The 11886-nt window shown below is 42.7% G+C and overlaps 1 protein-coding gene and 1 long non-coding RNA gene across 2 annotated transcripts; one reads left to right on the top strand and one right to left on the bottom strand.

Annotated features, from left to right (window-relative positions):
- Positions 1-280: 280 nt before the first annotated feature.
- Positions 281-896, bottom strand: LOC130514020 (uncharacterized). Its single transcript, XR_008946887.1, has 2 exons — positions 470-896; positions 281-331 (listed from the first exon to the last, which is right to left on the bottom strand). It is a non-coding gene; the product is annotated as an uncharacterized LOC130514020 (long non-coding RNA).
- A 4034-nt stretch (positions 897-4930) lies between these two features.
- Positions 4931-10630, top strand: eef1e1 (eukaryotic translation elongation factor 1 epsilon 1). The gene is made up of 4 exons (XM_057013283.1): positions 4931-5065; positions 5786-5983; positions 7493-7588; positions 9078-10630. Exons 1-4 carry the CDS (start codon positions 4952-4954, stop codon positions 9219-9221), a joined length of 552 nt encoding a protein of 183 aa, XP_056869263.1. The 5' UTR covers positions 4931-4951; the 3' UTR covers positions 9222-10630.
- The last annotated feature ends 1256 nt before the right edge of the window (positions 10631-11886 follow it).

Here is an 11886-nt window from a genome sequence, read left to right as displayed (position 1 = left end):
GGGAGTGGGGGCGAGAGAGACCAGCTTGTTATTTTAGCCCTTAGGTGCGTGTGTCTGCATGAAGCAGTAGGGTGGCTCCTATAATCCCATCACTTTTGTCATCAAGAAGGTCCAGAGGCCCCACCCTGAGGTACAAGATTTCTGGCATGCTCTCGTTTTCCTCCCATGCAAGAGCCAGCAGTTCCACGGCCAGAAGACACACTAACGTGAGTCCGATACATCGCTGGAGGCCTGTGACAGTAGTTCTGTCTTGTAAATGAAAGAAATAATCAAGATGGGGTCGTGATTCAATTATGGTTTTTAACTCTGGTGAATGGGAATCAATTACAACCTATAGGAACACACAAAAAGGAAATGATAGAGACAATAGCTGGTTGTCCATGACAGGTATATATAAAGAATAAATAAATAAATAAATAAATAAAGGATAAAACCGTATTGAAGCTGAAGGTTCAGGCAGCACACCAACCTCCATACATCTGTCTCTCTTCATTTGCCATCTTGCAGCATTCTCCCAACATGTCTCCCAGCCGGCCGGCACCCATCCCTACGATCACTCGCCACAGATCTGACCCAGCACCGATGTTCAATTTCTCCTATCCGGGTTGACAGCATTCGTGTTTGACTGCTCACAGCAGATGCCTCCATCTGTGAGGTTAAAGCAGTGTTCAGTCACAGGCTACATACACGCAGGTTGTGAAAGGTAACAGAGGAGACAGGCGGAGCTGTGGCTCCACATCCTCCACCCAGGCTCAGCAGTGCAAGTCCAAATTGTACAGCAACGCAGCGGGGGGGATATATCTACCAGGACTGAGGCTGGGTTTATGGCTATGCCTGCTCTGGGAAGCCCCACGGCACAATCAGTGACCCCCCCACTCTAGATTCCCTTACTAATGTGACCCCAGATTATGTATCACCATCGGCATGAGAAAACTCCCACAGGCTACATTTAGTCCTGAGCACTGGGGATCGTTGTACTCAGCCCGCCTGAGTACAGACATGATGTGGCAGCTCGAAGGCATTTAGTTAAAGGAGATGCACTTTAATGCTGCAGGCGTGCATTTATGGAAGCCCTACTGGGATAAAAATGTGTGACGTGCCGTAGAGTAAAAACAGTAAAAATTGGAGATTAGATTGAAAAACACAGAGGATTAGCCTCACCTTGTTTCAAGGCATCTAATCATTTGTGATAGTCTGTGGACTCATTCCTATAATTAATTTCTTGTCTCAGACAGCTTTTCTTTTTTTTTTTTAAACAAATTGGGTTTAAAAATATCTTCTGTTCTTATATATTAATTTCATGGTGAGGGGAGAGATGTGGGTTCCTGGCTGTGTGGAAACAAACATGAGTGAAAGTTGCATGAAACTCAGCTGCTGGAATACCCAGCAAATGGTACGATTCACGTCTTGAAATGTATTCTTCTAATGTTATCAAACTATAATAATTAAGGCACCGAGGGGGGGGGGCGGATTTGGAATTAACAGAATTGTTCAAATTCAAACTTAAGTTGGGAAACATGCGGACGGAGCAAACATGAAGAGGTTGCTATGACAAGCTTAGAGTTGACTTCAAGAACCCTAAATTCCAGGCTTTACATTGTCTGGTGGAAAGTGGATCACATTCCGACTGTCCAGAGTGGTTTTGATGGCAAGAGAGGTTGTTTTTTTGTCCCGAAGACTGTGTTTTAAAGTTACATCCCCTTTGTTCCATATAATACCATAACTATAATGTACATCTGAAAGAGCTAAACCCATTACAAGTGGAACAACCACTATGACTCAAACATTTTTTTATTTATTGAGTGCAGATTTGAATGATATCGAGAAGAAAGGCGCAGATCTAAATTGCAATGTTCCATTAATGAGCATTCATTGTCACACTGGGCAAAATGGGACATTTGAATGAATAGAGCCTTCATTAATGTGATTAGTAATTTGTGCTTTTTGTAGCATAATAAATCAAAATAACCTCTGTGAGTAAACGCCTATTACTATAATAGACTGAAAATTATTTCCTCCAATTAAGCGGTTGACGACTTCCCCTGAAGCAAATTTCCACTTTGTTACATGTGTCTACCTTATTTATTACAGTAAACAGTTTGCCCTGTTCAGAAGACTGCAGATATAAGCCCAGCACATCTACTAAAATAAAAATTGTAATTGGTGTGTATATATATATATACACTAATATATATTAGTGTATATATATATATATATATATATATATATATATATATATAAATGATTAAAAAAGGAGTTTAGTCAGAAACCTCTAGATATATCCAAACACTTGAATGTGCACAGAATGACCTCACTGGAGGGGAAGGAGCCTGAGATTTTGTGGGAGGTTGATAGGTAAAAACTACATACAGCATGGGTTCTGGAACCCAACTCCTTCAGAGGAGCTGGACCATTCACGACTCTGGAGTTGACCAGGGGTAGAGGTGGCAGGTTGGCTTTGTTTTACTTATAGTTCCTTAGCTCTGCCAACAAAAGTTGGAGTTTACTCCATTGAATGAGAGGATTGCTCATCTGCACCTTCGGGTTGGGGATAGGTCTCTTGTATTGTTTGGGTCTGAACAGCAATACAGAGTACCCAGCTTCATTGGAGTCTCTAGGAATGGTATCTAATAGTGCTCTGAATGGTGACTCCATTGTTCTACCGGGAGATTTCAACATTCATGTGGGGCAACAGTGGCACCTGGCAAGTCACAACTTGTCCATAACAAACACCATGTTTGCGCGTATCTATCTGTGCATGTGGCACCAGGACACCCTAGGCCAGATTGATAATCCAGGGTGAAGTTTGCCTTCAGCCACTGACTTCCAGGCTGCTCAGCCTGGGAGGCTGAACAAGTGCCACCCTCAATGGCAACCAATCAAATTGAGACCTAGAGCACAACTAATCATTAGAAATAGAAGCCTGCTAACTTAGCATAGGAGTGAACATCATTGCTATATTGTGATTATTTCAGCTATTTGATTACATCACCTGATGCAAATAAGAAATAGATTTTTAAAAATATTATAGTTAACCAAGCCTAAAAATAATTCCAATAACCTCAAGCATAAGTCCTTGTTTGAACAAATACAATTAGCCTACTTGCTTATATTTTAGTACAGAAACAGTTTAGTTTAGCTGCTTTGCAAGGTAATGTTAGCATTAGATTAGCAATTTTGTTGGTACAAAAATCCACCAGCCTTTGAGACTGAAGACAGTTTCGCCCTGCAGCGATTGGTGCAGCCTCCGTAGTTACAGTATGTGGTTGGGGTACTGGGCCATTGTGGTGCAGAAGAAGAGTCGAAGGCCGAGGCGCTCGATTTACTGGTCAGTCTATGCTCCCATAGTCACTTATGGTCATCAACCTTTGGCAGTGGCTGAAAGGACAAGATTGCTTAGAAACAGATAGAAACTGAGTCACTGTGGAAGAGCTCAGAGTACAGTCACTGCTCCTTCACACTGAGTCAGCTTAAGTGGCTCCAGCACCTGTTTCCAATTGCCCCTATACAGAGCGGCAGAAGGCAGAGCAACATGAGCAGCATGCATCAACGGCAGTAGAAGCATGTAGTGGTCTTGGGTGACCAGGTAAAAGGGAGGAAATTAAATACCTGCCCTCATCCGGGACGAGTGTCATGTGATGGATCAGCTGATGCAGAGCTGCATATCTTGGGTTGTCTACTTAAGTAGCTCCTCCAGGCTTTGCATCATTTTGTTAAAATGGAAAATTATTTCATGTACTTGTTCATCTAAGTAAAACCAACACAACACGATAGGTTTATTTCTTCTTGTTATTTTAAAAGTTTATATCTGTTAAACCTATCATGTTTCAGACTGCATTATTACTGAAAATTCTGAATTTGAGATGTCACATCCCATAGCATCACAGACACAAACACTCTTGGACAGTTTGGTTCATAAGTTGAATTTTCAATTTTGACTGACAGGTGACATTTTCATGGCAAAATTGTAGAGGCACAGAGTAAATCCAAACAGACACGACACACACAGCATCACATGCTGTTAAAGCAGACAGGACTGGCCATGGGACTTCAGACTGAAACTGACTGTCCACTGTCATTTGGATTCTATGTTACTATAAACTCTCATAGAGAAGCTCGGTGAAGTCATTCCATAGGAACCCACTTGATTGCACAGCACGGTTTGATTTTAGTCGTTAGTTATAGGCATTTATCCAGCCAAAGGTATTTGTGCACTTGTTTGGTTATTTGATTAACCACACTTAACTGTCTGTGAAGTGATAGAGTTAAATATTTTACAGACAATTTAAATCATAAATTTCTATAGACCTTTATATTTAGCTCTGTGTGTAACAAGTCTGCCCAGGGCATATTTTACATTGTGTAGTGAGGAGTGAATACATTTGCTAAACACAAAAGGAACACTCCCCAACACTGTACAACATTTCAGTATCTGTGACAGAAGACCATATTTACTAAATCAGCTGGTAACAGGTGCCATAAACCACACAAAAAACAGAGAAATAAAAAATATCATAGATACATTTCTTAAAATTGTAAATGTGATTCACAAACTCCTTTCAAACAGTATTACTAGTACTACGTTGTGTAACCTTCACATCATCTGTCTCAGTCCACTACCGTAATACCTTAAACCAAGCAGGTAGGCCAATATGCAGCCCATACGCCAGATTTTTTTAACACAAAAAAGGGAATTCCTTTGAATTCTGAAAATATTAAAATTACGAGAATACTAAAATTTCTGTCTTGTTATGGACTTGTTTGAATAATGCATAACGAGATAATTTATTTATTCATTGTAGCTCAATTTTTAATATTGTATCATGATGCAATTTTACGTTACATTTTGTTACGTCTTTTTATGGATTGGGTTTTCCCAATTAGTTCCCTTTCTTGTCAATCAGACGTTGATAGGCGGGACTTAGCGCTTTCATCCAATCACATCACACGGATGTTTTGCCCCATTTCCGCAGTCCCAAACATGGCGCCCCGGGAGCTATCGGCTTTGGAGAAATTTCTTGGCTTAAAAAAGCCCCACAAGTATAGCACGCAAGGAGTTAAAAAGGTGACATGCTCATATATCCATTTTGCATTCGTATATGTCTTTATATTGATATGAGCAATTGTAAGAATCCTGTAAATTCTAGCAATCTGCGCAGCGGTCCAAGCTAGAAAATGCTAACCATATGTGTTGAATATGCTTTTTGTGTGTGGTGGTCATTGTCTTCTACAGGCATGGTTATATTTGCTGGCTGCAGCTGTTTTCAGTAGATATTTAAACGTTGATTTATTTCAGAAGCTGAAATCAGAGATTTATTACACTCAGCTCATTCAAGTGTAATTTCTAGAAATTTGATGATGGCTTGCAACTGATGGAAACCCAAAATGTGGTGCCTCTGAACATCCGAATATTAGGGAAAATGACAAACGTGACTATATCGAACTACTGTAAAGTATGAACATGTTCTGCATTCATTACTTGGTCAGGGCTGGTTTCTGGCCCCTGCCGAGGGCTTCTGGATGCCCAGGGTGCCCTGAAAGAAGCCTCCGCTCTTCTGGGTTTCTGTGAAAGTAAAAAGGTTTCAGATTTTGTGCATGACCATTTAGGAAAAGGGAGAAGACCCCCACATTATGTCAGGTGTGGTAAGATTATGGAACACACTTTATATTCTGTCTGTACTTTTTGTAGAAGGGATTATTCAGAAAGAGCAGAGGGAAAGCTTAATTGATTCCTAATAAAGTGTCCTCTCCTGCCCTTCCTCTTTTTGTGTCCTTTCTTATACAGGTACCTGTGCTCCAGATTAACAGTGGTCCTCCCTTGGTTGGACTGGGGACCATTGCCTGTCATCTCGTGAAAGAAGCCAAGCGCCCAGATCTGCTCGGAGATTCTGCTGAGAGCAGAGCCGTGGTGCAGCAGTGGATAGAACACAGAGTCACCAAGTTGGATCGCTGTAGGAAGGACGATGTTAAAACGTTTCTGAAGGTAATGTTTAGACGTTACTCATAAAACCGTGCTTTTCATACATTTTTGCAAAAAATGGGATATTCCGTAGTTTTGCTTTCAATCCCCATCTCGGAGAGGCGAGACGGGATCTCTTGCATCCCCTTTCTCTGCCCACCAGCAAGGTCCTTTTTGTGAGTGCTCATCTTGATAAGGAAAAAGACAACAAGAATACAGGCTGAAGTCTGGCCCTACAGTGACATGGCATCACTAAACAGTGAAAAAAGATGTAATATGCCTGGTGAAAAACAGCCTGTAATGGATCATCATGCTCGGCGCCCCTTGGCACTGTCATGTCAGCGTGAAGTGTTTGTGTGTATGGAGTCTCAGCGTGACACACTGTTGTGGCACGTCTGAGGAGTCACGCTGCGTGGCAGCATGTTATCTGGACAAGCCTCTTAAATATTTTAATGGTGCCACTTACAGAAGAAATTTGCCCTCAGCAGCTCCGCTGTGGTCGCCACTGGGCTCCTGTCCCTTCCTGTCCTGTCCTGTCCTGCTGCTTCATCACCAGCGTTAACACTTCTCTATGAAGCAGTCAAAGCGCATTAAATTATCCAAATGTAAATACTGTCAGCTTCTTCAACTTTCTTCTCCTAGGAAGCAAATAAGGAAACCCAAATTTTCTAACCCAGATCAACATTATGTCAGTTATGAGCACACTCCTAAACCGGTTAGCCAGTTATCTGGCAGAGTAAAGTAGAAACAAGCTGACAGGGTTGTTTAAAGAGCTTTTAAACAAAGCCAGATGCATCCAGTCGCTCCATTTGTCTTTAGATATATTCGAGTTAATTGTCCATGAGATGACTTGTTTCGATTTTTCAAGTTGGCCCACGCAAATGTAAGGAAAGGATTAACTGTTCCACAAAAGAAGCTTTTTGGGGGCAGATATTCATTTAACTTAGGTTCAAATTAGATTTGGTGATTTCTCTTATCATTGAACTGAACTCCTCTCAACTCACTGTTGTTTAATGTAAGTGTACTACTGAGTGAGGACGCAGTAAGGGTGGCGGAAGATGGGCAAGAGCCCAGGTTTTGAGGTTCACGTGTTTGTTGGGGGTTGCAGGAGCCTCTCCGCTGCTGCTCCACTGGGCTTCAGCCTGGCTGTAGGCTAAGGAAAGGAAGAATCTGACTGTGGAAGGGGAGGAAATCTGTTGTCTTCATGCCTTGTTTGGCTTTAGTCACTCTTACCGCACAATAACTCCATTTACCCCTAAGATGATCTGTGTGTGCGTGTGTCTGTGTGTGTGTGTGTCTGTGTGTGTGTGTGTTTGTGTGTTCCCCTTTCCAGAATGTGTTGAAGACGGTCCCGTCCCCTGGGACCAGCACTTCAATACACGATTCATGAAACACATCACGATGCCCAAGTTTAAGATTAAATTATATTGCTCATTACACAGTAAAATTTGGGTTTAAAACCCATTTATTGTCTTGGATTCAATTTTTAACATGTTTATCAGCATGGTTATGGATTTACTTGGTGTCTTACAGGACCTTGACCATTACCTGCAGGACATGGTCTATCTGGCTGGCAACCACTTCACCTTAGCAGATATTCTTATTTACTACGGAATCCACCCATTCATGGTATGTTAACTTTTCTCTAGCTTTTGTACTAAATCTCGTGCTTTTTTAATGACAGATCTACATTTTTTTTCTCCAACTGACGTCCATTTCAAACCTTGACAGGGTCATTTTAAAGCCTTTTAGAAAACCTTGAGATCACTTTTCAAGGACAACTGGATTTGCATGGTGGGGAGTAAACATGATGGATTGGTTCTGCCCCGGCGCTGTTCTCAGCATCATACCATGGAGTCATTCAGCCATCACCTCAGCCATCCTTTTCCCTTTCTATCAGACAGAACTTCAGTCAAACCACAACTTTAATAAGCAATTTGGTGCCGTTCATAAGACACAATTAGACCAGTCATTTAGCCAGAGGGCATCGGGAGCAAGTTGGCAACCAACACACGGGTTGCAAACACATTCTCACTTCACTGAAATAAAGTGATGTGGCACAAAGTGAAGTCTTTAGCCTCAGTCCAGGGACAGCGAAGTTTGCTGTGCCTTTTAGCGTTCTACAAAAGTGAGTTTAGGAATGGAAAAGCCGCCATGAGATGTGGGGAGGGGGTGATCACATGTCAGCCACCAGGCAGGAGGGCGTCACTTTGGTTTGCAATCAGTGGATTGGAACCTCGGGGACAAGGGGTCAGCCAGTCCAAGCCTTAAACACGTCCTGTCCTGATGTTCAATTCATTGGGGGAAGGGGGGGGGCACATGCATTAAACCTGACTGCACACATCTTCCATCCTGTCGCTCTCTGCTGCTGCTGCCACCTACTTTTTACTATCATGTGGGAGATTCGTATGTGTCAACTTCTCACAGCAGGAATAGAAAGAGCAAAAAAGTACCATAGATATTTGTTGGGCAGCATTCTGAGTTTAATAATGTTGGAATTGTTGCTTCGGTTTAGTAGTAGGAACTGCAAAGGAGTCAAAAGAACCGTCAGAGGAAAGGATCCTCAATGATGATGAACATGTTAATCAGGCGGGTTCAAAGATAGTTTAACAAAAATCTGAACTATTTAAAAGGCACATCTACATAAAATAGCTTTGAAATAATGATAATATTGGAAGTGCATTCCAATGCTGACCATTAGAAGATTTTTCCCTTCTTCGGTGTTTGGTTTATTGATGCCTAATTGCCCAATAAATAAGGAAAACAAACTTTTAGTGACCCAATGAAACCTGATTATTTGATTATTTTTACTAGACCCAGTTCAGGCAAGAACAGTTTGATTCCTCACACTACGACTACAACATGTTGCTGAATATAATCTGTTGAATAATAACTTCAAATCCTAAAATTTGACAATTTCATGTTTGAAACCATGAGGGAGCTGTTGTTTATAGACGCGGGAATACTTTGTAAGAGCTGTTGGGTCGGGAAAGAAAATAATGCTTTGAGTTTCTGCTCCATGAGCTGCCAGATATCCAGCTGACCTGCTCTCTCTCGCTCTCTCTCTCTCTCTCTCTCTCTCTCTGTCTCTCTCTCTCTCTCTCTCTCTCTCTCTCAGGTGGACATGGCCATCCACGAGAAGGAGCAGTTTGTCAATGTGACAAGATGGTTCGATCATGTCCAGCACTACCCTGGTGTCCAGCACCACCTTCCCCTCGTAACGGTACTGAGGAACAGAATTTACACCAGCAGGCACCACTGATACTGGACCGTAGCTGAATCACCACAACGTTTCGCACCAGAACTGCCCTTTTATTAACCGCATCATCCAGTCTTATCAAAGTCAGCAGACCAGGGTGCTTCTATGTTTAATTCTGTCTTATCGATCGCGGCCCTTGCCTGGACTCTTCCGTCCTGGTCACATATCTGTTTGAATAAATTAGAATCTAAAAATCCTCAAACTCCAAAATATTTTTCTGTTAATCCAAATTAACTTTCTTTTTCTTTTAATAATGGAGCCCCTGGAAAAGGCCAAACGTGTTACGCTCGGTACCTTCACGCGGTCAGACCTCAGTTCAACTTTTTATTGCAACTATCGAGGTTTTTAAAGCTGGACTGATGAGAAATCCTTGCGTCCCATCGCGTGAAAGTACCGAGTTAAGGTTTGTGTTGGGTGGCAGTCTTTTGGGGCAGTTTTGGGGGTAGATCATTCTAAAAGGGAATCTTCTTCTGTGTGATGCTAGCTTATTTAAGACAAGTTTCTGTTCATCAGTGCGAGAAGGCTGCCAAACATACAGTGACACTTGTTTCAGGTCAAATAATAATAAAGAGTTTCTTGCAATAAAAGATGTTTTTAGGAAAAGCAGCAAGTTGATGTCAAATCAGGAGCTAACGTCACTACTTGCTCGCTAACATCCACGCCAAGTCCACTCTGATCTGCCGTCTCGCTGCCACTGACAAATTTAGTCAACCTCTCTGCCGACATCCATATTGAGAGTGTAGTTTTTATCTCTTTTTTTTTTTTTTCCACCAGCAGCTTTCAGCCATTTTTTAGTTTGGTTCTGGCTTCCTCTCCACCAGTTCTGTAGGTAGCAGTGAGCAGTTGAGCTTCAGCCCCAGAGTCAGAGATCAGAGTGTGGCTCCAATCAGTCCCACGACTACCACTGTTGATGCTGCAGGCCAGAAAGAGGGCAGCGGGCTCACCAGCTGCCACACAGATCCAGCCAGCCAAGGCCAGAACCCAGAGCCCTGGGCGACAGTCAGCCACTGTGTGTCATTTCAACCCTCGCAATCCCAGGGGGCTACTGGGGGGGCTTAGGGAGGGAGACCACAGAGGAAAAAGAGCACCCAGAGGCCAAGAGATCTTTTTTGTGACATGAACAATGATCTGTATGTTTGGAAATGTTGCTTTTGGTTGTTTTGCTACTAGCAGTGATAGCAAATTTAACGCAATAATGGTAAACATGCAGTAGAGGGGGGGTTTTAGAACTTAGCATTCTTGGAGCACACAACTTGGATGAAGTAATGGAGTACTTGCTTGCATAAATAACTGAAAAGAATCCCACTTTCAGCCACTTGTTCATTTCGCCGGCCTCTAATCTGTTTGTCTCTTCGGGTTTGTTATCAAATGTAACCATCATATCCTGTGCCAATAAATCCGGTGACCCCTGACCTTTGATAGTGGACCTTTATTCATTATTTCCAGAGAATGTGTTTTGTATTATTGAGCCGGAACAGTGCTGTATTTGACAAGTGTGAAGGGTATAAACAGCATAGTCATTTGAGCGAGCCTTGTGACTGGTTTGGCTACTTTCTGATGTGGTTGGCGATTAAAGAAGCCCTTGTCCTCCATGTTTACAGTTGTTCATAATGTCGTTTCAGATCTTCAGCAGCAGGAATTTGCTGTTATATCTGATATAGATAACAGAAGTCCAAACTTAAGGAAGCCTTGTTTTGTAGCGTCGCCATGGAACCTAGAACTCAATGGCATTTCTATTTTTATTTTATTTTATTTTTTTACAGAGGATTCGATTCTAACAAACATTTGTCAGGTGTCGGACTGAGTGGGGAATGATTCCACAGACTGAAAATATCAGTTCTTTGAAAAACTGTTATGACCGCTGGATCAAACCCAAGTGCAGTAAAAGCACGGATGAGGCCCCAGCAGGTAACCACAACGCCGCTATCAATTAGTGACAAGCTTCGCCTACAGAAGCCGAAGGGGCACCGACCTATAGGGGTCTCCCTCCCTCCCACCTGGACACCATCTCCCAGCCTCTGGCAGCTTTATCAACTGGCCACCTCTTGCTGCAACCTGGCAAGGGAGAGGTCAGAGGTCAGGCACTTTTAAATGACTCCACCTAAAATGGTGACAAGCAACGTGCTGAAATACTAAAACCTGCAATAATCTGTCAAGAGCACGTCATTGCCAATGCATCCTAAATAAAGCACTAAAGAATACATCAGTAACAGCCCACTACAGACTTGTTCGCTTTTTAGTTTAGATTTTATTTTTTGCTGCAGCTCACATAAACTGCGTGGTCATGTGATCAATCAATAACCCCACCAGGTCTAGTAATTCTTTAGGTGAGGGGAAAGAATGAAGGGTTGATGGTCAGCACGGCGTCACCTTTGTGTGCCTCCCAACGCCTTTGTCACCTTGTGTTAGCTGACCCCATGAGACAGCGCCCCCCCCCCCCCCACACACACACACACACACACACATAGCAACAAACAGCCATGCTGCCGCCACCCTTCTCTAAGCTTGAAGAACATCACAGGGAGGGAGAAAAACATCGTCCCAGGAGCTCCCGTCGACCGGTTCAGTGGAACAATCAGCAGCGTGCGCTGGTGAGGGGAGCGTCCATGTGCTATAAACGCTTGTGACAGGACTTATGCACTGCACTTTACCATGTATTTACACATTA

This window comes from Takifugu flavidus, chromosome 17 (assembly GCF_003711565.1).
Source record: "Takifugu flavidus isolate HTHZ2018 chromosome 17, ASM371156v2, whole genome shotgun sequence".
Classification (NCBI taxonomy): domain Eukaryota; kingdom Metazoa; phylum Chordata; class Actinopteri; order Tetraodontiformes; family Tetraodontidae; genus Takifugu; species Takifugu flavidus.
The sequence above is the reverse complement of the archived record's forward strand: the minus strand, read 5'-3'. Positions and strand labels throughout refer to the sequence as shown.

Bases quoted from the DNA above. Each gene is read 5' to 3' on its own strand.
- eef1e1 (XM_057013283.1), top strand. From the start codon at position 4,952: ATGTTTTGCCCCATTTCCGCAGTCCCAAACATGGCGCCCCGGGAGCTA. The intron at 5,066-5,785 runs GTGACATGCTCA...TTTCTTATACAG, and splicing joins GCACGCAAGGAGTTAAAAAG to GTACCTGTGCTCCAGATTAA. The intron at 7,589-9,077 runs GTATGTTAACTT...TCTCTCTCTCAG, and splicing joins ACGGAATCCACCCATTCATG to GTGGACATGGCCATCCACGA.